Source organism: Hoplias malabaricus, chromosome 1, assembly GCF_029633855.1.
Source record: "Hoplias malabaricus isolate fHopMal1 chromosome 1, fHopMal1.hap1, whole genome shotgun sequence".
Classification (NCBI taxonomy): Eukaryota; Metazoa; Chordata; class Actinopteri; order Characiformes; family Erythrinidae; genus Hoplias; species Hoplias malabaricus.
Genome location: NC_089800.1, coordinates 16,556,247 through 16,580,582, shown reverse-complemented (window position 1 = coordinate 16,580,582; position 24,336 = coordinate 16,556,247). Strand labels below are relative to the sequence as shown.

At 40.5% G+C, this 24,336-nt stretch overlaps 4 protein-coding genes across 7 annotated transcripts; 3 read left to right on the top strand and 1 right to left on the bottom strand.

Annotated features, from left to right (window-relative positions):
• Positions 1-32: 32 nt before the first annotated feature.
• msrb2 (methionine sulfoxide reductase B2) lies at positions 33-4,523 on the top strand. The gene is made up of 5 exons (XM_066678134.1): positions 33-207; positions 1,525-1,622; positions 1,961-2,037; positions 2,649-2,796; positions 3,900-4,523. Exons 1-5 carry the CDS (start codon positions 96-98, stop codon positions 4,002-4,004), a joined length of 540 nt encoding a protein of 179 aa, XP_066534231.1. The 5' UTR covers positions 33-95; the 3' UTR covers positions 4,005-4,523.
• Positions 4,524-5,247: 724 nt separating this feature from the next.
• On the top strand, positions 5,248-8,923 carry c8g (complement component 8, gamma polypeptide). Its single transcript, XM_066642043.1, has 7 exons — positions 5,248-5,525; positions 5,991-6,133; positions 6,282-6,352; positions 7,553-7,660; positions 7,835-7,936; positions 8,040-8,075; positions 8,696-8,923. Exons 1-7 carry the CDS (start codon positions 5,364-5,366, stop codon positions 8,704-8,706), a joined length of 633 nt encoding a protein of 210 aa, XP_066498140.1. The 5' UTR covers positions 5,248-5,363; the 3' UTR covers positions 8,707-8,923.
• Positions 8,924-11,723: 2,800 nt separating this feature from the next.
• ptgdsb.1 (prostaglandin D2 synthase b, tandem duplicate 1) lies at positions 11,724-14,761 on the top strand. The gene is made up of 6 exons (XM_066659588.1): positions 11,724-11,870; positions 12,639-12,778; positions 13,112-13,191; positions 13,540-13,653; positions 13,851-13,952; positions 14,468-14,761. The coding sequence occupies exons 1-6, from the start codon at positions 11,787-11,789 to the stop codon at positions 14,476-14,478; spliced, it is 531 nt and encodes a 176-aa protein (XP_066515685.1). The 5' UTR covers positions 11,724-11,786; the 3' UTR covers positions 14,479-14,761.
• Positions 14,762-14,849: 88 nt separating this feature from the next.
• On the bottom strand, positions 14,850-23,246 carry zfx (zinc finger protein X-linked). Of its 4 annotated transcripts, none has more exons than XM_066658942.1 (8): positions 23,110-23,246; positions 20,783-20,884; positions 20,232-20,564; positions 19,566-19,718; positions 19,277-19,414; positions 18,877-19,011; positions 18,569-18,721; positions 14,850-17,833 (listed from the first exon to the last, which is right to left on the bottom strand). In XM_066658942.1, exons 2-8 carry the CDS (start codon positions 20,847-20,849, stop codon positions 16,593-16,595), a joined length of 2,220 nt encoding a protein of 739 aa, XP_066515039.1. In that variant the 5' UTR covers positions 20,850-20,884; positions 23,110-23,246; the 3' UTR covers positions 14,850-16,592. The 4 variants fall into 4 exon arrangements, with proteins under 4 accessions (XP_066515039.1, XP_066515338.1, XP_066514841.1 ...); XM_066659241.1 differs by having other exon boundaries at positions 20,783-20,865; positions 23,110-23,143; XM_066658744.1 differs by lacking the exon at positions 23,110-23,246 and adding an exon at positions 22,893-23,097.
• Between the last annotated feature and the right edge of the window lie 1,090 nt (positions 23,247-24,336).

The window sequence follows — 24,336 nt, the reverse complement described above, 5'->3', positions numbered from 1 at the left end:
ACACACACACACACACACACACACACGGAGGATTCAGAGTTCAGTTTCTGAGCTTTTATTCCCAAAGAGGAGGGAAGCAGAGCTCCTTCAGCAGGATGTCCCGCTTACTCTTGAGATGTGTTCCTCTGATTTCTAAAGGAGTTCATGTAAAAGCAGCGTTATCTAAGAAGAGGTTTGTACTGATCCGACCACTCTTCACCACGACTGGTAAGAAAGGCTTTTTATTTTTGGTGTTGTTTTAGATGTAGACCAGTCACTGTTTCTCTGCTTATTCTGGTGCTTCCCTGTTCCGGCACTCTTCTGTTTTAGTTAAGAGGCCCTTATGCAGATTTGAAGCCATAAAGGATCAGGATACAATGAACAGTGGTCCAAAATATTGGCAAAAACCATAATCATATTTGAGTACCATAATTATGCCAGGGGGTGGTGACAATAAAATCAAAACATAGTTTCTAAAAAGACATTTTATGATATTACACTATATGCTGTTCCTAAAATCCTTTTAAAAGTTATTATACACAATACACAGAAATTAAAAATACGCTTGATTTCAGCGCCTGTTCCTTTAAATGATAATGAGCTGCTCGCTGTTCACCCCGACCCCGAGCACACAGCAGTGAGGAGCGAGGAGCAGAAGCTCTACAGTTTTTAGCTGTTTTCGCTTGGTTCTCTTCTCCATTTTTACTCAGTGCTCTTATTTCTCTGTGTTTGTTGTGTCTGTTTTGATGCATTTAACCTCGTCTTTGCGCTCTCACATAATCCTGGGTCCAGTGCTGTGATTGGACAGACTCAGGCAAGGGGGCGGGGCACTTTTAAAATCTCTGCACTTGACGTCAGGGGTGGAACAGAATCAGAACGTCTCGTTTTATCCCATATTTTCTGTTTAAGCACTGTGTTTTGTGTTAACACTGTGGTGTAATAGCAGGATTCAGTGGGTCATGAACATTCTTGAAAACTTGTTATGTTATGAATATAAGAGCTGATATGAGGGAAACAGGCTCAGGAGCTTGGTGAATATCACTTGAACTTTGCAGCTGGTTTTACAGTGTCACCCAGCACAAGCTTTGACCTCTGGACCAGAAACATTGTCGCTGCTGAACATATGCTGGGTTTTCCAGTGTTTTCCACTTGCTCCAGTCACAACAAATCCATATCCTTCCCAGAAATTCAATATATGTTCACTGAAAAGCACTGGGGCTCTGGAGTAGCCACACATGAGCCTAATGTTACAATAACCAATGCCAACTTTGACATATAAAGGCTGTGGAGCAGTGGAACAGTGCCCTCTGGACTGATGGACTTCCCTCTAATCCAGAACTTTACTGCTTCACTGATTTTGCCACTGATTACCATCAAATCCTCACACCAGTTTCAGCATCTAGTGTCTTCCCGTAGACACTGTAACTGCAGCACAGAGGAACACACTCCTGACTAACGCCTCTCATTGGACCATAAACTGAAATTAAACCTAAAAGAAAGACCTGGAAGGTTCACACCCTGACTGTTTAGTGTTTGTTTTTACAGATCTTTTATCATTAACCCGTTACGACGAGTCTGTGGACTGGCAAAAGAAGCTCACTCCAGAGCAGTATGTGGTCACCAGAGAGAAAGGCACGGAAGTGGTCAGTGTGGGAACAAACTGAAAATGTTTTAGAACTAGAACATGAAATATTGTGTGTTAACCCCTTAAACACTGCATTTTATTTCTTCACTTTCATAATTTCACAGTCTTTAAAATACAGAGTACTGAATAATAAACATAATGTGATACGAATATCGTCCTGTGATGAACCAGAGCCCTGTCCAGGATAGCTGCATTTTATAATATGATAACATTGAATATATTAATATTAATATTAAAAATGAAGTAAAATCACCTACTGCACCTTTAACAGATTTCTATATTGCTTCATCTCTGTCTCTCATTCTCACATTCTGTCAAACGTTTTCTTTCACACAGCCATTCAGTGGAATATATTTGAACCATAGTGAAGTGGGAATGTACCACTGCGTTTGCTGTGACGCTCCACTCTTCAGGTAAACGTTTTTCTAAGTTCCATTCGTATAATAACGTTAAAGCAATATATTATACTGTTTTTTCCGTAAGTGAACTCAGTTCTGGGGTTTTAATGAAATATTGGTGACATGTTAAGTCAAAACACCACAAGGATCAAACACTTCAGCAGCATTTTCCCCCTGTCTAAACAGCCCTGTTCAGAACGGCCAATCACAGTGCCTCCTGAGCAAGAACGCTGGCTTTTAGTCACTTTCTCTTTGTTTTCTTTCTTCGCTGTTCTCATTTTCTACATTTTCCTTGCTCCTTTAACATAAATATGACATAAATGTGCTCTCACATAAACATGGGCCCACGCTGTGATTGGAGAGACTCAAACAAAGAGGCGGGACAACTCTGAAGTGCCCGTTATCTACGTAATGTAATCAGTGTAATGATCCTCAGTCCAGTCAGTGCTAGACTTTAAATGATCAAGCCAGTGTTGCGTTAAACTACACACCAACAAAAGAAAGTATTCTTACTGTTACTACTGCTACTACTGCTACTTGACCAAATGGAACTGAGTCACTACTCACCTGGTGGCTGTGAGGTCCCGTTTCCTCCTTTTCTCTAAAGTTGTGAATATTTCTAACAGCTCAGAGGCCAAGTATGACTCAGGAGCCGGCTGGCCCTCGTTCTTCGAGGCTCATGGGACGTGGGAGAGAGATGAGAGTCACTCCAGCATCGTCCGGCGTCCGGATAACTCTCTCGGGAACACAGGAACAGAGGTCCTCTGCAAACAAGTGGGTACAGGGAACAGATGTATTAAAACCACCAGAACCTAATTTTTTATGCATCTGTATGTGGTCAATATAAGATCAGGTACCATGGACATGAACATGCCCATCAGAACAACAAGACTGACTAAAGACACCACCTTAAAACCACTCACTACAGGAGGTGTAGCCCTTAATAAAACGGATTCCTTCTTCTCCACTGCGACCTCTAGTGGCTAACGTTCAAACAAAAAAATGATATCATCAGTCATAATATTAATATGGCCTCATTGTGTTCACTCACCACACAGGAGCACTGAGTAGTTCTAAAATTAAACACTGTAGTTCATTTGTTGCTCTGCATACTTTGTTAGCCCCCTTTCATGCTGTTTTTTAATGGTCAGGACCCCCAAAGAGCAGGTAAGATGTGGCTGGTGGATCATTCTCAACGCTGCAGTGACACTGACATGTTGGTGGTGTGTTAGTGTGTGTTGTGCTGGTGTGAGTGGATCAGACACAGTAGTGCTGCTGGAGTTTTTAAACCCACTGCTGCACTGAGAATAGTCCACCAACCAAAAACATCCAGCCGACAGCGTCCTGTTACTGATGAAGGACTAGAGGATGATGGACACACACTGTGCAGTGACAGATGAGCTACTGTCTCTGACTTTACATCTACAAGGTGGACCCATGAGGGAGGAGTGTCTCACAGAGTGGACAGTGAGTGGACACAGGGTTTAAAAACTCCAGCAGCACTGCTGTGTCTGATCCACTCTACACCAGCACAACACACACTAACACACCACCACCACGTCAGTGTCACTGCAGCGCTGAGAATGATCCACCACCACATCACACCTGCTCTGTGGGGGTCCTGAGTGTTGAAGAACATGTGGAAAGGGGGTTAACAATGTATGCAGAGCAATGGGTGGACTATAGTCTGTAACTAGAGCTACAGAGTGCTGCTGTGTGGTCAGTGAAGCTGAGAGAATGGACAGCTAATGTAAAAAAGCAGTCTTAATGTATCTGAGTATACTAATGAAATGTTACACCTCTGGTTAACTGCACTCAGGACAGATTTTAAAAGGTTATCTATTTATTTAATGTCTATTTTTTGTTTGCTTTGTCAGTGTGATGCTCATCTTGGTCATGTGTTTGATGATGGTCCGGATCCCACTGGACAGAGATTCTGCATAAACAGCGTCGCTCTGAACTTCAAGCCCAGAGAAAAGTAACACTTACATCTAACAATACCCTGGAGGTGTTTTATTATACAAATCAAGACCATGAGCTCTCAGGAGCCGGCTGAGCTCTCACTGATAATTACACAGGTCCAGATAAGATGAGAGTTAACTGCACTTTTCTGCTGTTATCTTGAGATCACTATTTAACATTCTTGTGGTCACAAGATAACAAATGGCAACAAAACTCATGTTATCTTTTTACAGGAGTTCGTGATATTAAGAAAAACGTTTGGTTATCTTAAGATTGCTTTCTTTGGAGACCAATCAAACTTGTACAGCACAAATTTATTTCACAATACACATATATCCATAACCCCATGGCTTTTCTGGATGCCTGGAACAGTGATTGAATGTATGGAGGTGAACTGGGTGTCATCTTTTAGGCTGATATCCAAAAAAATAAGGGTGTAAAATTGTTTCAATTTCTGTTTTGTTTACTGTTCTAATGACTTTCTCTGTACCATTAGTGTATTAATAAAACCTGCTGCTTACAATGTGTGTACTGTTATATATCACAACTAAAGATTTTATAATGATCATAAATGACAGTTGTAAATAAACATGGGTTGTTAGTGTTTCTGTGATTTTGACTCAGATGTGTTCAATTTTGATTCTGAAGTATTTCTCACAGACGGTCCTTTACAAATCATCACACTCCAAAGAAAAAACATGTCTATCTCTGAGTGACATAGTTGCTGTTGTTGTTCCACTTCTGGCTGCTGCCACTAGTGGGCATCACAGCAAATCAAACAATGAGCACAGCCAACTGGGTGAAGATTTTATGCCGGGTGCCCTTACCGATGCAACCCTCCCATTTCACTGACCCAGAGAGAACACGCCAAACTCAACACAAACAGTGACCAGAGGTGAGGACATTACCCTGCAGCCCCAGGCCCCAGAGCTGTGCAGCAGTGACACTGCAGTCGTGTCACTGTGATAAGTGACGCCCCCACATGGAGATATGTGTGTTTTTCCAATGTGAAGCACCTCATGGAACTTTTTTTGTAACTCACCCACCCATTTACTGACAGACTCACTCACACATACTCACTCACTCACATACATACTCACTCATGTTTAAGAACTGGTCCACAAGAGGGTGCTATTCAGTATTTGGCATCAAAGACAGTGTACTTTTTCAGTGTGACAGGCAGGGGTCATATTCCAGTAAAGGGGGCATGTTAATGATAAACTCACTGGGGTTACATTCTGTTTGTTGTGTGTCAATGCTGGACTGAGAAACCCTGCAGCAGAAAAGCAGACAAACTGAGACAGTACTGAGACTGAACCGAGAGGTTGGAAAAAAACTTATTATAAATCGTGAATAGGTGGCTGGTGTTTCCAGGTGCAATGCAGCTACGTGTGTGTTTTTTAACCCTGGTGTTGTTGGGCCTGAGCATTTTTGACCCCGTGGAAGGAAGAAGGACTCGATTCAAACCAAAGCCGAGAGACAAAAGTAAAGAAAAGACAGCGGAAGAGATCTCGCCAGCCAAAGACATCAACATCAACCAGGTATTTATTACCAGCTCCTGTTCAGCAGTTAATTTTGGCCTGTGACATCCCTTCCTAATAAAAATAATCACCTGTGGCCACCACTTACCAAAGTCTGGGACAGGTTTGTAATGCACAGTTAAGGCTTAACAATAGTTTCTTATTCAAAACATACTTTTCCACCTTAAAAGATGCTGAGCTTCTGAATGAAAACAAACAGGAGCGGTAGTGTGTGTTGCTGTGGAAACCAGATTTCTCCAGAATGGTCTTTGTTACCTTAAAGTTGTACTCACCAGTAAGTCTTGAGAGTGTGATAATGAAGTCATAGCCATGAGCAGGTTGTAGGAACAAGATGGTTAAGTTGCATTTACTCAGAATGTATTACAATAATATTCTGAATATGTTGACAACATAACGATTCGGTTGTATATCCGCAGACATTGACTTCCATTCCTTTCCTCTGCTTGTCGTCTGTTTGTGTTGCAGATGAGCGGAAAGTGGTACCTGCTCACTGTGGCCTCCAGGTGTCAGTATCTTTTGGAGAAGGGATTTAAGGTGGAAGGCACCACCATCAGTTTAACAGTTACTTCCAGCAACTCACCCCTAAAAATCAGCACCTTAACCAAACTGTGAGTAATTGCAGTGACCACTAGGGGGAGATAGAGTTCTCTGTCAGATTTAAACAGTTGGGGTCATGTATACAAGTCAGACATCTTCTGAATTTCTGCACACTGAAGAATAATAAACCCCACCCTCTCCTCCTCTTGTACTCATCAGGAATTATCAGTGTTGGGAGATTCAGCAGAACTATGAGACTACGAAGAGCACTGGACGCTTCCTCCTGAAAGGTCAGTGACACTGACATTGCATGAATCAGCTGCACCATGTGCTGTGTGTCAGCAAGAGTGGTAAATCCTCCCTGCATTGGGGAGTCCTCAGGTGTTCACCAGTGTTTGTGTCCACCTCTTCACTGTGAGAAGAACAACGCAACAATGTGGGTCTGAAAGGATGTGGGGTGGAGAGAAGCACTTACTTTGAAAATTAAAAAGACACAAAAGTCAACGAAAAGCAGAAAAGCAGAAGCTGGGTTTTTTTTTTCAGCCCAAAGCCCTGACCTCATTGAATGATTTTGAGAGTTTTGGATCATGAAACAGAACCAGCTTCTGAGACCAAAAACCATCCCTGCAGATGGGGCAAAGCTGTTTTCTGTAACTCCGGCCATCTTCTCTTTGATCTGTTTACACCAACAGACCGACACTTATCAGTCTCAGCAGTTACTATTTCACCGCTGCTTACGGAACAATGAAATGGTGTATAGGGAAATAAGGCTCTCAGTTAGCACTCTAAAAATACTCAGGGTTAATAAACACAGGGTTTTCTATTTTCTTCTTAGTGAAACAGTGCATTCTAAATAACGTCACACATGAATTTGTTTAAAAGAAATATAATCTCACCTTCTCCACTGTGGAGCACAGTTATGCGGCTTAATGAAAAGTCTGTGACACGCTACGTTCAAAACCCCACAAGTTCCTTTAAATGATAATGAGCCGCTCGCTGTTCACCCCGACCCCGAGCGCACAGCAGCAGCAGGAGCGAGGAGCAGAAGCTGTGTTTTTTTAGCTGTTTTTGCTCTGTTCTCTTTCTTCTCTGTTCTCATTTTCTCCATTTTTACTCAGCGCTCATTTTGTCTCTTTTGCTGCATCTAACCTCAACTTTTTGCTCTCACGTAAACACGGGTCCAATTTTTTAACGTGTGAAACTCTAGATAATGTCTGGAGAATCAGGTCTTAACATTTTCCAGAGTTGCCCTTACACACAGGTACTTTCAGCTGAAGATTTTCCGTGTCAGATGTGTTTTCACAGCTGGAAACATTCTGCGTGGCATCCATGTTTTTCTTTGGACCGTGACAATGTGCTCGTCTCGCTCTCAGGTTGAGGGCAGTGTGTGTGATTGAAGGAGTCTTAGCTAATGGGCAAATGAATGATTGTGGAGAAACTTGGTATGAAAACGTTTTTAAAATATTAACCCTTATGTCTCCTTCCTGCAGGAAATTTACCAGTGATGAATATTGAGATCAGTGTTGTAGACACTGACTACAGCTCCTACGCCATTCTGCTTTACAAGAGAATGAACAAAATCACCTTGAAACTGTATGGTAAGTAACCAGGCTCAATACAGCAGCTCAATCCACATCATAGCCTCTGGTCAAACAGGGTTGATATTTCTTGTGAAAGAACAGAGAACACACTCCTCTGGATGTACACTCTTAGCAGGCAGTGGGATTTAACGTTAGACTCCGATGTTATGAGATTGTCCTGTTGTGTTAAAGGCCGCACTCCACAAGTTCCTGAAGCAATTGTGGATAAATTTGAAGAACTGGCAAAGAAACATAACATGGGTTTGGATGTTATTTTCCAGTTTCCTGATTATGGTAAGCCTCATATTTTCAATAAAAATATTAAAGAGTAAGCTGTTTAAAAAAAGAAAGTTTTATCTGTGAAGACTTTACTGTTTTTTTAACTGCACTCTTTCAGGGTTTTGTGAGTTTGCAGATAAAGAGCATAAACTCGGTAAGACATTTTGAAACATATTAAGAATTCGCATCACATTTATAACACTGCTCATGGACAAAACTTTGCATCTCCTGCTTTGTCATTTTTCCTAGTTTGTCTTAATCTGAAAATGCCAAGAGTCCTTTACATTGTGTCATATTTTCATGGTGAACTGTCAAATAGAAATGCTTTGGAATGCCCTGAAAGGACATTAATTTCAGATGGTAATTTGTGTTTAACCACCGCTCTTTACCCCATTCCTCACTGGTCAAGATAAAAGCGTAAAAAATATTAAAGATCAGTGAGTGGTCAGTGAAGTCCAGAGATAACCCTCATTGGGCTTCACTTCATTGATTAATTGATGTTGATGAGCTGAGTGAAGAGTAGCTGAGAATCCAAACCAGTCAGGACAACATCAGGTCATTTTTTTTCATATACGTCTGTCTTGTGGAGTGATTTCAACCCACAGTGGCTCGTAGTTAGTTTGAAATCTTGATGCAACTGAGAGGAAATTACAGAGAAATGCAGAGGCTTGTCTGTGGCTGTTTGCTCTGCCCGGGCTTAACAGGCTGTCTGAACTCATCCACATATTTTTGGATATTATAAAACCTTACCCGTTCCAATCTGAATTGTTCCAGTTATGACCTGAGACACCACCACGTCCACGGGCTTATCAGAGACATCACGTTAGACAGGAGGACCTAAAGGAAATAAACGACTGTGAGAAAATGGAGGGTCAATAATTCAAACAATAAATAAGATAAAAACAAATTTACATGTTTTTGTTTCCTGTTTTTTGCAGATGCAAATTAAACCATTTTTTAAAAGCAACATTCAATGGTATTTTTACCATAAAATTGTAGCTTTGAAATCACTGTCATGCTTCACTGGTCTGTAATAGGGAGAATGGAGCCTCAGTCATTGCTGGGCTCAGAACTGAAGTAACTGCACTATGTAACTTTAGGAGGTGAACAGACAACAGGTGTGTGTGTGTGCGTGAGTGTGTAATGCCCTGTGATGGACTGATGCTCTGTCCAGAGTGTGTTTCTACCTTGCTTCTGCATTCCACAGCCGCCCCGATTAGAAAATGAATGAAGGAGTTTATAAATGTGAGGTTATTTAAAAAAGTTTGTTACTGACTCCATGCACAAACTATATATGCATTTATTTTTATTTATTTATTTAATTTTATTATTATTAAATCATAATTGTAAGTGTCTTTTATTTTCTGAAATAAATTACAAAGAGAACAGCAGTCCTTTATATTTCACATCAGTTACAACTCGTGAAAAACTCACACTGAACGTTATAAAAAAGAAATTCTTTTGTCCTGAAAAGTTATTTTGAAAATACTTCATTTTTAGACTTTATATGAGTTCTGCACAATAAGGTACTACTAAACAGGTATGTATATTACTGTATATATGTATAGTACTGATATTATTAGTTATATCAGTAACTCCCATGTTTGCGTATACACATGTTTGTTTTACAAGCAGCATCCTGACTTCATTATTTCCAGATGTGAAGTGGAGGAGAGTGGGCTTTACTTGCAAACGGGGCACAAACAAGTTGTGTAGCGCATGTGTGTGTGTGTGTGTGTGTGTGTGATGTAACTGAAAATGCCCCCCTTTTCTGAACAGTTACACAACTGAAGCAGTGAACACGCCTCACTCTTAAAAGTTATGAAAAGTCTCACTTTAGTTATACAACATCGTACCCTCACCGTTTATAAAAGAGGCACATGCACGTGTTCAAAACACTGATGTGACATAACAAAAAAAGGCAGCGGACATTTGAAAATCCTTTGCATAATAGTTAACAATGTTTTTTTTTTTTTTTTTCTAATGTATTCAATGCAGAAAATATAGACATCAAGGTTGGTATTTTATTTTAAATAAAACAAATGGGAAAGAGCTTCAGGTCCTGTGCTAATTGCTGTTGTGTATATTAAATTCCACCATAGTTTTAAAAGTTATTCAGTACTTCCATCCATCCATCCATTATTTGTAAGCGCTTATCCAGTTCAGGGTCATGGTGGGTTCGGAGCCTACCTGGAATTATTGGGCGCAAGGCAGGAATACACCCTGGAGGGGGTGCCAGTCCTTCACAGGGCAACACACACACACTCACACATTCACTCACACACTCACACCTACGGACACTTTTGAGTTGCCAATCCACCTACCAACATGTGTTTTTGGACTGTGGGAGGACCTGAAAGCACCTGGAGCACCTGGAAGAAACCCACACAGCCACAGGGAGAACACACCACACTCCTCACAGACAGTCACCTGGAGGAAACCCACACAGACACAGGGAGAACACACCACACCCCTCACAGACAGTCACCCGGAGGAAACCCACACAGACACAAGGAGAACACACCACACTCCTCACAGTCACCCGGAGGAAACCCACACAGACACGGGGAGAACACACCACACTCCTCACAGACAGTCACCCGGAGGAAACCCACGCGGACACAGGGAGAACACTCCACACTCCTCACAGACAGTCACCCGGAGCGGGAATCGAACCTACAACCTGACTGCGACACTACCAGCTGCGCCACTGTGCCGCCGTTATTCTGTACTTGAGTAGTTCTATTTTTCATTCCCTAATCAACCAACTTGCAACTTTATGTGTTTCTCCCCTCAAGGGTGAAGGCTAACACATGCCTCTTCCTAGACATGCTAACACAAAAGATGGTGGAAGATGGTGTTGGAGGAGAACACTAAGCCTCCAGTTCTGTTAGATAAAAGACTCCTACATTTTTCTGAGTGTTTTTTCTGAGGTCTCTTCTATACCCGAGACAGAGTGACTCCTGTTCGATCGTTTCCTGTGAGAGCGGGTGATTTGTAGCTGTGATTAAGATTTTCTGTACTTTATACAAATACAGAGATACAAATAAATCAAATTTCAGAAAATTCCTCTGTCCAGTCAAAAAGTCACACTTTCCAAAGCCTCCACAATGACACCAGATGCTCATTTTGGGAATCAAGTTGTTTTCTGAACAAATAGAGTGGCAATAGTAAGGGGCACCAGTATCTCGTTACAGATGTTTGTTTTTGTAGCAACATTTACGGAGAGTTCGCTTTAATAATAATTGGACAGTGTAGTATATAACAACACATTCTTGTAGAGAGAAGGCTGTCGTTCAAGTCCTCTCATTGTATAATTACAGATGAATAGTCCTAACAAGGTTTTCTGCTCTTTGATGCATGGTTAGACATGTTGGTAACTCTTTAAATTACAGAGAGTAAGTGCAGAGAATGTACCTGTTAAGTAACCCATGAGATAAAATACATACTGAGTAAGTAAAATGTATGCTACTAGAAATATGTAGTTATTACTGGTATCTTACAAATACTTACTCTGTACTTACCCAGTAATTAGAGGGCTGTAATTTAAAGCGACGTGTTTAGCCACTCTAAATTATTGTTTTCCATCAGCTGTGAACTACATTAAATTTTACTCACGCTCCTGTCCCACAGGCCCCTGAAATATCCGCACACATGCCTGTGGAGAGTTATATATTCTCCTACAAAACTGCACATGTCTGAGTTGTGCAACAGCTGATTATCAGTGTGAGCGAGGGGTGGAGAAACACAAAGAGAGGGACAGAGGGGTGGGTTAGAAGTGAGGATAAAAGACAGACCGGCTTCCTCTGCGTTATCCTCCTCACCTCCACAGAAGAACAGAAGGCTGACAGAGAGATACAGAGTCATGCTGGGAATCGTGGTCTTCCTGCTGTGCGCTGCGGTGTCAAGCGCTGACATCATGCCCATGACCGGCTTCAACCTGGACCAGGTAAATCTCACGTTACTTACTGAACACAGAGTACTTAGACAGTCAAAATGTCCAGCAAACACAAAGATAAAATGACAGATGACGTGCCTTTCTTTTACGTTGCAGGGAGCCAAGTGAGCCTTCATTTTTATTAGGACTTCAGAAGCTAGATTGATGTTTAATAAACATTAAATTACCCACCTATCTTACAAGAAATGAACAACGAAGTTTAGATTTACAGCGAAACGTAGACGTTTCATGAAAAGCCTTATGGAGGTTCTAGAAATGTTAGTGCAGAACCTGTTTTAGAGTTAGAAGACTCTTAAGTCATACATGCATCAATAGTGCTTACGAATATCATTATGCTAATTATCTAACTATACACTGATTATAATATTTGTTGATTGGAATATGGATATGTGAGGTATGAAACTTAGTCTGACTGTGTTTGGAACTCTAGTTTCAAAGCAGAAACACACACACACACACACACACACATATTCACTAACATATGTTCTGTGCAGTTTTATGGGCCTGTAGCTTTTCTCGGGTGTCTTTTCTTGTGCCTCAGTTTTGTATTTTTTTTTTTTTTTACATTAAATCATTATTTCTTACTCACTCATAGTTATTATTCTTACTTAAACTTATATTGCTCTTTTTCACTGTAAAGAAATTACACAGAAATTCCATTGTACATGTCAATTGTTACAATGACAATAAAAAATATTCTTATTCCAACAAGACACACACACACACACACACACACTAAACGCTGGATTTCTGTCTCAGATAAAAGGGAAGTGGAACGCCGTTGGCTTCGCCACAAACGCAAACTGGTTTGTGAGTCATAAAGACAAGATGAAGATGGGGACGAGTCTCATGCAGCCCACTGCTGATGGAGACCTGGACATGACATACACTAATCTCAAGTATGAGCATGTATTATAATGTTTATAATATCATTAACATGAGTAATTCACATGAATATTAATTTATATAACTGGGATTATTTACAACATTATCAGTGGTTAAGCCTAAACCTAGATTTAAAAAAGACACGTCAATTATGAAGTGCATTTGATTACGCAGTTTAATGCTACATTAGAATTAAAGGGAGCATTAATCAATTTTGTCTGAAACACTGGTGTACTCCTTTAATGTAGTGCCCCCTCCAATCCTGTCATCACAGTGTGCTACTGATTTTAAAGAGTTAAACGAGCACATTTGATACAGATGGTTTTTATTATTATTATTATTCCCAGGGAGGATGGTTCCTGCTGGAGGATGACACACCTCGCTAAAAAGACTGATATTCCTGGACGTTTTGTTTTCCACAGCCAGCGTGCGTACACTCTCACTTCAGTTAACACTACACTGACATGGTGATGGTGGTGAGACAGTGGGTGGGGAGGCTGCAGGTGTGTGTGTGTGTGTGTGTGTGTGACAGGGTGATGCCCTGTCCAGGGTGGGCTCCAGACCCACAGAGACCCTGATCGAGATGAAGCACTTACAGAAGATTATTTTAACTTTAACACAGAAATTGTTTTTGTGAATAAACATCTTAAGACTAAAACCCTAACAGAACGATTCACCTGTGTTTTAAAGGGCCACTCTCACCAGTTTTTTGGAAGCATGGAGAGTGCACTCAATCATAACCACGGCTGAAGTTTGTCGTCTCTTTCTCTCTCAGGCTGGGGGAGCGACAACGACATGCGTGTGGTTGATATTAAATCGGATGACTTTGTGCTCGTTCACATCATCAAAACCAAAGAAGGAGGTTCAGAAGTCCTCAACAAGCTCTACAGTAAGACTTCCCTGCACATGAATACAAACCTGGCTTAAACCGAGGTCAAGTATCAGTCCCATGTTATGACACAGTTGTTACACTGACCCCTAGCGTCCTCCGGGTGCTTTGCTTTCCTCTCACAGTCCAAACACAAGTTGTTAGGACTTGCTGAGCGAAATTGACCTGGTCGTTTGTCCTGATCTGTTTCTCTGAAGGCCGCACCACAGACCTGAGTGAAGACCTGAAAAAAAAGTTCCAGAAATTCTCCCTTGACACCGGCGTCAACGCTGACAACATCGTCTTCCTGCCACCGAACGGTATTTTCACTCTTTGGTGTTTTTTTATTTTATTTTTACAATTTATATTACATTTACACAGATTAGCCATAACATTAAAATACTTTATCAGATCCACTGACCATTGAGTAGCACTTGGTAGTTCTGCAGTTAAACACAGTAGTGTGTTTGTGGCGCTGCATACTTTGCAGGCCCCTTCACAATGAACCACTGAAGAAAACAAAGTATGTACGTAGTGCCACAGGTACACTACAGCGTTTTAACTGTAGAACTACAGGTAGTTCACCTGTTTGGCCACTAGAGGTCACCTTGACTAATGCACTGGTGCACAGACTCGGCCCTCTGCTGGCTAGGTAGGTGAACTGCAATAACACAGGCACTGGTGAAATTGCAGAGTACCTCTTCCATACGATCATTTGTGTTTATAGTTAGACCAAGTTCCGTATGGAAATTTGCTACAAGGTAAATTACCAGGAAGAGGCTCAGTGACCAGAGTCCAGACAGCCCTTTTAATCTGCCCCCTTCTTGTATTTCAGGCGAGTGCTGAGATGGATAAATATCTCAAACCTTCAAAGAAGCTCCCGCTGACCCTGCAGGAATTGGGGTCTTCTTTCTCCAGGTGTTAACTGGCTTTATAACTTTGCTTTTCTTTGATAAATAGGGAAGCAAATGATTCCCTTCCCCTATGAAAATTAAAGCAGTTGCTTTGAACAGAGGCTTTGTCCTACTCCAGTCATTTCATTTCTCATCACACAAACGATTAACCATTTGAGAGTCGCAATGCCGCTGCTGTTTTCCATCTGTACATTTACATCTTGTCTCCTTTGTTACTGATATCCATTGTCAAATTAAAACTGTTTACAAATCAGACACCTGCTCGACTCGTGCTTGTGACAAAACAAAAAAGGAAACGTCAGGCACAAAATACTCTATTTTTTAATAATTTTGTATTTACAAATGTTATGTACACACATTTTTCAGAATATACCTATTTGAAGTTATATACTATGCTTGTGTGCATTTCTCTTCTTCACGTCTCATTCATTTGGAACTCATCCCCTTTAAGTCTCACTCATAAGATTTTGTTCTTAAAATTCCACTCCTTTTTTTATCCCCATTATAACCACTTTCTGATTATTAAGATCTTGTTGGACTTAATGAGAGTCATTCACTGGCAAAGCCACTGTAGATAAAGTCAGGACTAAAAAAAAAATAGAGTAAGGATTCTTTATGATTTCTACAGTTCAGACCAGCAAAAGGTTCACCACCAGCTCATTCTTAATTTATCAAACACAAACAATACACACAAAACTGAAAACAGCCACGAAGCAGACAAACATCATTCATTTAAATCCTCAAACAAGAGCCAAATATTTGATGTGTGTAATCTGATTAACATAAAATTCAAGTGTGCACATAAATAATATCAGAGTTTCTGGCTCTTACATCCATCTATGATTGGTTTCTCTAGTTGTCTTTTATACGTGCGGTGAACACATTGACATCATTTTGAGGGTGAAACTTAAAAGCGGTTGAGCTTCATTTACTGACCCATGACTTTACTTCACAATTCACCTCTTATATCCTGACTAATCTCTTTAATCTACGATATTTAAATATGTTTAAGATGATTCCTGAAGCCAAGTTGTTGTAGATTAGAACTGAGGGCTCCTTTTAAGAACTCTGATCCCTTGTGAAAAAGCACAGGAAACACTGCCCTGCTTTGCTGTGGATGACCAAATGGTAGGGTTACCACTTTGTCGTTTTAAAATGACAAACATATTACTTTAAAACAAAAACAAGAACGTAGACAAGCGTGTGTGACCCCTCTCTGCTGGCAGCGAACTTACTGTGGTGCGTCTGCAACTCATACAAACAAAACAGCAATCTGACAATGAACATAAACTCCAGCAGACGACGGCACTAAAAGAAAACGTGATGTTAAGAGTGTTCTGCTGTTTTCTACTTCAAACTACTGCAGAGGCCTTTGATCCCGGAAGATTTACTGCTCTAACACATTCACTGATTGTAAACCTGGGATTTGGATTTTCTTTTTTTAAGCAGGAAATCATCCATTTGTGCTGGACCACGGCCTTCTAGTGTCTAATGTGGACACCCTGCTCTATTCCTTCATCTCCAAATGTACTGCACTGACCCATGAGACCACTCTTAGCTGAGGTTAGCACTGTCACAGAAGCTGAAACCAGGGAACGTGAGAAGCATTTTCCATTCTGCTGACCAGTAGGGCTGCACGATACAGACACAGTATAATATCATGATGTTGCTCAAACATTGCACTTGCAAGCACTATGTTAAAACAGAAAGGCTGCTGATGTTACTTTTAAAACTGATGTATGCATATTATCCTGGCTCTGATTGGCTGCTCATATTCCACTAAATTCAAAAAGAAGCCCAGGCTGAAATAATTTACTGGATTTGGTAACGTGGTGGCTTCCATGACATCACAAATATGGATCTTGCATCTTGGTGTGAGGTACTGGTATTTGTACTGAGTATTTAATGAGGTTTCAGTTATAGAGGCTTACGTTTGCATACTGGAGCCCCCAGCAACATCAGCACTGCGAAGGCAGATATTGCGATAACGATTAGCAAGCAATATATCGTACAGCCCTACCGAACCAGTGAACTAGATGAAAACCATCACACACTGGACATTAAATCTTTGTGGTGGCGTGCTATGTGCTGGTTTTTCTCCGATGGCCTGCGGAAACCCTTGGAGCAGAAGTCGCAGCGGTGCGGATAGTCCTTGGTGTGGATGGATATGACGTGTCTCTTGAAGCCTGAAGCATCTCCTGTGCTGTAATCACAATATTGACACTGATACACTCTCCTCTCCCGGCGCACTTTGGGCACTCCCGCAGCGGCTAAAACCTTCTTACCCCCGTGAGTCCCGAGCACGAATGCTTTTTTCAGCCCCTTTTTGTCCGATAATGCCTGCTGCTGCTCTTTGGTGTGCACAGAGAGGATGTGGCGGCTGAGCACGAAGGGATCTGAGATTTTGAAGTTGCAGTGTCGGCATTGGTGCAGTTTTTTGGCCCTGTGGGCGGCTGCGTGCTTTTTGAGCTCTGAGGGCCGGTGGAAGCCTTTGCCGCAGACGTCGCATTTGTGCGGGTAGTCTTTGGTGTGAACGGAGATAATGTGGCGCTTGAGATCGCTGGAGTTAGAGCTGCGGTGGTCACAGTGGGCGCACTGGTGGCTTTTGCCCTCTTCGTGCGTCAGTGTGTGCTGCTGCAGCTCCTCTGCTTCTGCGAACGTCTGGAAACAACGATCACACTTGTACGGCATCTCCTTGCTGTGTTTGGTCTTCACGTGCGTCTTCAGGTTGGAGGAGTCGGCTGATTTGTAGTCGCAGTAGAGGCAGGAGTAGGGCTTCTCTCCTGTGTGAGTCCTCATGTGTTTTTTCAGCTCTGACGGATGCCGGAAACCCTTGCCGCACTCCACGCAGATGTGTGGAAAGTTCTTGCTATGGACAGCCAGCAGATGCCTGTTCAGAAGCCCCTGCTCTGCCGTCTCGTAATCACAGAACTTGCAGCCGTGCATCTTGGTGGACGGCGGCGGGATCTGCAGTTTCGTCTCTCGATGGTGGTGCTGCAGCCGGTGAGAAAACAACGCCGCCTGCTGGTGGAAATCTTTGCCACACGTCTCGCACTCAAAGGGAGCTGCCTTGCTGTTCAGAGCATGGACCTCCATGTGGTTGTGCAGACTGGTTTTCTTGTTGGTTGTGAAATCACAGTCAGTGCACTGGTATTTCTTCTTGTTGATCACGTCCTGGTGGTGATTCTTGGTGTGGCGCTTCAGGAAACCACGGGATTTGAATTTTTTTCCACACAACATGCAGGGGTAAACTGTGAGTGGCTGGCCATATGGCCCGATTATAATTGCTGATGAGAAAAAAAAAACAAAAAAACAAAGACATGTTAGAAAGCAGGGTGTATGTGTCAAAATACTCACTTAACTGTTCCTAATGCAGGTAACGGAACACTGAAATCAACACTGGAGTTCTAGGAATCCAAGCTCAAAATGTATTCATGAATCCAGATTAAAAATTCTGTGAGCTAGGAAATGCACATCATGCTAGATCCCATTTGCTGTCATCTACAATAATAATAACAACAATAATAATAACAGTGTGATTTGATTTGGACCATGGTATTTTACATTTTAGCTTGTTTTATGTTTGTAGCTAAAATAAAAACAGGACACAGAGTACAACTATTATAAATTAGGTATTCATTAAGATGCAAAATGTTATTAATAATAGAACACACTATGTAGTTAAATATGTAATTACATCTGAATAATATAAAGGTAAAACAATAAATGCTTCATATCATTTCTGTCCAAAGAAAAACATGCATCTCCAAAATAGTAACTTTACAGGAGAAGAAACAAACGTTTCTTAACTTTCAGTGGAAGTCCATGTAAAATTTCGTCAAGTAATTTTGGAGCATTTCTATCTGTCCATTCATCATAACATTTTGACACAATGTGAAGGAAATCCTCCATGTTTAAATGATGTAGCAAACTAAAAATCCACAAAAATGCAGATACATGTTTCTTTGGACAGCAACAACACATACGAGTTAGGTGCTGCTTTTGTCCTGCAATCACAGTACCTGTCTGGATATGCCGAGATTCAGAACGCTTTTTGTTCTTGTTCTTGAGTCGCTGTCGGTTGAGCTTCTCGATCATGTCCGACTCTTCAATGTGTAACACAGCGCTGGCGGCTCCGTTTCGGTTCTCACAACTCTCTGCCTCCTCCCCACCACCTGAGAATCACAAGCCATATGTTGTATATCAGTCAGAAAGGAGTTTAACTGGGATTAAATCACTAATGATGTTGTATTTTATATACATTTATCCACTAATTTTGAACCTGAGGCCAAGCATATTATCAGTTATACAGTTGCCTGTGTAGACGAACCGTAAGCAGCTGCCCAGGCAACAGGCATGAAGTCCTTGCTGAGGGAAGTGTTGTCAAATGGCCGCTGATGATTTCCAGGATCTTCTCCCTCAACCACCACTTCCATGTACACTTCATCAGTGATCTTAGCCACGTCTGTTTAGAGACAATCAGCCTCTCAGCACACACAACGCACAGTTCTATCCACCAGACTAGTATTGGTGTCTTTACAGTTTTCAGTATAATGTTAAAACAAATGTTTTTTCAGTATCGGTTTTCAAAGCTTTCAGGTGTTTACATCAACAATAATTTGATAAAGCAATCATTATTATGCTATTTAAAGACCACAAAGTTAAGTTTTCAAGACAAAAACATTCCAAGGAGGAGCAGAAATCAACACATTCAGTATAAATTAACTCACTGATGTCGTCCTGATTTTGACTGACTTCCTCCATTGACATGTAGACCATTTTATCTCTGATGGGCAGTCCTGTGGGGTCCACCAGCTCCACACTGTTAGCCACATCTATTTCTGCGTCTCCTATATCCACACTACCACCTTCAAGACACAGAAGCAATAATAATAATCTCAGTTAAAGACTAAAACATCTGCGTGATAAAGGAGAAATCAGTAGCTGTAAATACAGTCAGATTAAATGGGCAATATTAGCATGGAAATAATTGTCAGAGTGGACTGAGTCCTGCCTCACCCAAATCCTCCTCTCCTGAGTCAGCCTTAAGGATATAAACCTTAATGATCTCCTGACCCTCTTCATCCTTTTCTCCAATGTCCTGGTCCTCCAGAGTGCCCTCCACCGTGACCTTAGTGGCTTCATCTGAAACAATCTTTCCAGTTTCGTCCACTGCAAAAACAAGACAACGCAAAAATTAAGTTCAGCTTTCTTTCTATGTAAAGAAACATGTGCCTGAGAGGAAACTTGCCTTGTTCCTTTTTTCTTTTATGAAACAGGGCTGGTCAGCCTTGGAACTATTCAGACTCTTTCTTAATTTTATATTAGTGTAGTTGTAGGGGCTAATTTGACTGTATGTTGACCGTGGAGCCCCCCAGTAATGTAGTCCACTTGGTGTCAAAGATACCGATCTACTGACTATAGTCTGCTTAAGCTAATTTAGAAGATGTGCTCAGTGCTATTAATACAAACCACTCAAAACATCACTTATTGGGGATGTTGTTACACATGACTGAGTGACTTAAAAAGCAACTTCAAGCAGGTACTTCTCATCTAAGGAGGTGCCCATTAAACCTGTGTTCACCTAAGATATCTAATAAGGCAAACTGTTGGATGCTGTTGGACAAACCACCACAAAGTCAGCATTCTGATTACTGTGAAGTTCCTGTGGGCTGTGGCACTCACAGGAAATCATGAGATAATCTCCACAGCCCTCTGGATCCTCCTGCACCTCAGCAGTCGCCAGGACGTCCACCTGAAGACCCTCGTCCTCCAGAGCCACATCTGGTGACATCACGCAGGTTTCCACTGCAACGGCAGCCAGGCCTTCATCCTCTTCCTCTTCCTGAGTGCACTGGACATACTCTGCCACCACATCCTCGATGCCATCCTGGATGACCAGCTCCTCAGGAACGAAATCATGCATCTCCATCCCATCGTCTCCTTCTACAGTAGACACCAGCACTGTCCCCTGCAGCTCCACAGCAACCTCGTCATCCTCACCATCACCATCCACACCTGGCACATGCATAAATAATAAACAAGAGGAGAATAATTTTATTTTATTGTCATCTTTCTTAGACAAAATGATAAACAGTTTATAAAAAAGTAGTGCCAAGCACTGGCTACAGGGACATTAACCACTCAGGACTATGGAGAAGTGGAACTGTGATGGGGTGATGGAGTTGGATAGTTATTGGTGATGCAGAATTTATCATAAACAGGTGGTAAGTTACCTGTCCCACGGAATATGATCTTGGGTTGGTGGGAGTGCAGTGAGAGGGTCGTCACATCTTCATCCATTGACCCTCTCTATCATCTGCATAATAATTTAAATACTGCAAAAATCAAAGAAAAACCTGGCAATCAAAATCAGTTTGTAGTGTATATCCTGAAGTGTATGAATATTCCGTTCAAGGGTTGAATTGAATCAATAGAATTATGATTACAGTAAGATGAGATTTCTGAGCAAAGTCAATAAATAAAGTCAATAAATGTCAAAATGCTCCATGTTTAATGCAGATTCTTATGAAATGTGTGGTGGAGAGGTGGAGTGTAACAGCCTCTGGTGTTGCTCTTTAACAGGAATTACTATAAAATTTTGCTATGATTTTTATCATATTTAATAATATTCATGTTTTAGTAACAGTGTTTAGTGATTTAAAGAACTTTGTGTGACACAAGTCATAAGAGGATGTACCCTATGTAATGCAATTTCAGACCTTATCTCAATGATGAAGTAGCAGGAAGACAGTAACAGAACAAATGACACCTGCATTTACAATCTATATATGTATTTACTGTATTAGAATTTTTTCGGCTTTGTTTAGAGTACTCTATCTGCAAGTACCTGAATTAAGGTCATTGTTTTGGTGTCTATTCCTCAAGGTTTTCTGCTGCATTTATAACATGTATATGGTATGCAATCTACTAGTGGAATGTAAGCTTATAAACTGCATGTACATCATCTTTTCTAAATGCATTGAACTGCATTTTCATACATACACCTAAAGATCATACTTCAAATGTTGTCTAGTAAAGTTCTATATAGAACCAGAAGCTCTATGTAGAATCATGTGCAGGCAGAGATTTTGCATGGTGATATGGTTCTTCAGACTGATGGAAAATACTACATATGGTTGTATATTGTAACTTTTTGAAAACAATTTTTATATAACTTTATTCTTTTTGGATTGTTAAAAGACTGGAATTAAAAAAAAAGAAAAAAGAAAAAGAAGAAAAAAAAGCAGAAACCTTTTGGTTTTTATAGAACTACATGCCACACATTTTACATCAATAGGAAAAACATCTTCAGCTTCCAGAAGTCCATGCAGCATGCAAATTGCTTTATGCAGGTTTTAGAAAGAGGTATAGATATAGATAATTTAAACTAAATTTAAAATATTTCCTTCCATTGCTTCAATTGATCTAATCTGCATTTATTTACATGAGTGTGCATCTGTATTTTTTATTTTAAAGCTACACGTACATGTATGTCATGGTTGTAAGAATTTCAATGCATTTAGAGCATATCCTAAATTTTATATATACTTTATATTATTTTATATAATACTTTCTAAAGTGTTTTGTATATTTATAGCGCCTTTTTTAACTGCACTTAACAGCATGTTTATTGTTATTTTTTCCTATTAAAAGTGCACCACTTATCTAAGCACACGGTGTGCTTTAGTATATTGTATCTGATTTTAGAGCATTTTAGGGGTAATTTCAAACGTAATAATGTTAGAATAGATAAGTTTATATTTACAACTCTGTTTGATGGGCGGAGCCGCCGCCGTTATGCTTAAATAACAAAACAACGATAAACCATAATGAATAAAACTCACATAACTTCTGCGTTATTGCATTTGTAATAGTTTTCAATCGGATTTAACCTTGAAAGTTATAGTGAAATGTTTAAAACAGCAGAAAATCCCTTCTCCTTTGATAGGCCTGCTTCCGGGGCCTTGTAACGTTAAGGCCGCGCTAAGGAAGGCCTCGCTTTAGCTAAAAATGCTACCAATAATCCTTTCAAAAACACAAATAAAACAAGATAATACTCAAAGCTATAAATCGCCAATACACATTGAAGCATATTTCCTGTATCATAGTACAAAAGGGGATTCGCATTGGTAGCATTTCTGGCAGTTTTTAGAGTACTACAGCAGCATAAAGACTGTTTCTCTTCTATTTTTTAGTTCTCGCTGTTAATCCCGTTTAAATACCAAAGCAGAAGATAAAGCTCAGAGTTATACACTATTATAAGACACTAAGTCGCCCGTACTATTCACCCAAGAAGAGTTCGAACGCGTTTTTAAGGCGATATAAGCTCCCGGAGCGGCCTACCTTTTTCCCCCGCACGGTTCTCCCCAGACTCGGGCAGAGCTCAGGCGGGAGCGGGCGTGAGCAGGGGAGGGGCCCAAACTACACTTTACTTCCAATAATACCCAACGAAATGAGACTTTGCCTCAGGGTTTGGGTCTGTTTTAGTCGTTTAGCCATTATTAATCAGTTTAAAAGCACCATCCCTGCATTATAAAATGTCACAAATCTTAAAATCCACCTTGCCATCCAGCGCCCAGAGCGCCGGGAAAAGCTTAAAGTTCCAGCCGCGAAGCTGGAGGCGAAATCGGGAAGTACTTTCACAATGTTGTGGGTCCAAAACCGCGCATTTGTCGCTTTAATGCTTAACATTAAGTCATATTGTGGGACAGGGCGGATTTGTGTTTGATTATCCACTTCAGGCTTATCACCCTTGCTAAACAGATGTTCAAAATGTGGTTAAATTACGTCTGTTTTGCAATCGTAAACCGTTAGCTGGCTAGCTAGCTGTAGGGGATTAGCAGGCGAGCTAAGCCCGTTGATATGAATAGAGGAACCTGTAGCTAAACTTGCACATCTCTAGTTTTCGGTTTAAAATTTTACAAATGTAATTTCCCTCACATTTTGAAAGTCAAATAAAATTTATTAGATGTTAAAGGGGGCTTCAATACTACTACCTAGAATAAACACCAATAGTTTTTTCGTGTTTTAGTATTTTTCATATTCTGAACATCATCTTATTTATTGATGAGGGATATTGGGACCATTAAATAATATTTGCACAATTTTCTTGACCCACCTACGTATGTATTAACAGTAACTTTTTAACTGGGTTCTTTTTGTAAGTGTAGTTATATTAAATTTTAAAGTATTGAATTCTCTTTACACACATTTGCATAATTTTAAAACAAAATTACTCATTAAATACTAAATGCAAATCTGTTAAACTTTTCAGTAATGAAAGCAGCGTTTCTGCTGTTTTGTTCATAAGTATTATTTCCATGGGAGTTGATAGGTTTTCATGAATAATTGTGCATATTTTAGCCCAAACCATAAGAAACATTGTTGCAAATGTAACATTCATAGAATAAACCGAATATGCATTTAAATATTTTTCAGGCAAATCACTAACCATCAAACCTCAAGATATGTTCTATATTTTTCAATATTTGAAATCTAAGTGGTAAACATACAGACTCATTTCTTTAGCAGTGGTGATGAATCAAGGGTTTGTGATCTACAACCCAACCCAAATACAGCCATTTTATTTACTATCCACAACCATGAGAGAGCATTCTTGATTTTTTATACGTTTTTAGGTAGTTTATGCATATTGGAAAAAATACAGTATCCAATACAATTATGTAAATCAAATGCTTATCGCAAGATCATATTTCAGATACCAGACATTTAAAATTTCGGACGTCTGGTTCCAATCATCACCACTGTGAAAAATTATGACATTTCC

Bases quoted from the DNA above. Each gene is read 5' to 3' on its own strand.
- msrb2 (XM_066678134.1), top strand. From the start codon at position 96: ATGTCCCGCTTACTCTTGAGATGTGTTCCTCTGATTTCTAAAGGAGTT. The intron at 208-1,524 runs GTAAGAAAGGCT...TTGTTTTTACAG, and splicing joins ACCACTCTTCACCACGACTG to ATCTTTTATCATTAACCCGT. The intron at 1,623-1,960 runs GTCAGTGTGGGA...TCTTTCACACAG, and splicing joins GAGAGAAAGGCACGGAAGTG to CCATTCAGTGGAATATATTT.
- c8g (XM_066642043.1), top strand. From the start codon at position 5,364: ATGCAGCTACGTGTGTGTTTTTTAACCCTGGTGTTGTTGGGCCTGAGC. The intron at 6,353-7,552 runs GTCAGTGACACT...TCCTTCCTGCAG, and splicing joins TGGACGCTTCCTCCTGAAAG to GAAATTTACCAGTGATGAAT. The intron at 7,661-7,834 runs GTAAGTAACCAG...GTTGTGTTAAAG, and splicing joins AATCACCTTGAAACTGTATG to GCCGCACTCCACAAGTTCCT.
- ptgdsb.1 (XM_066659588.1), top strand. From the start codon at position 11,787: ATGCTGGGAATCGTGGTCTTCCTGCTGTGCGCTGCGGTGTCAAGCGCT. The intron at 11,871-12,638 runs GTAAATCTCACG...TTTCTGTCTCAG, and splicing joins CCGGCTTCAACCTGGACCAG to ATAAAAGGGAAGTGGAACGC. The intron at 13,192-13,539 runs GTGCGTACACTC...TTTCTCTCTCAG, and splicing joins TTTTGTTTTCCACAGCCAGC to GCTGGGGGAGCGACAACGAC.
- zfx (XM_066658942.1), bottom strand. From the start codon at position 20,849: ATGGATGAAGATGTGACGACCCTCTCACTGCACTCCCACCAACCCAAG. The intron at 18,722-18,876 runs GTTCGTCTACAC...TGTGATTCTCAG, and splicing joins TGCCTGGGCAGCTGCTTACG to GTGGTGGGGAGGAGGCAGAG. The intron at 17,834-18,568 runs GTACTGTGATTG...TTTTCTCATCAG, and splicing joins ATCTCGGCATATCCAGACAG to CAATTATAATCGGGCCATAT.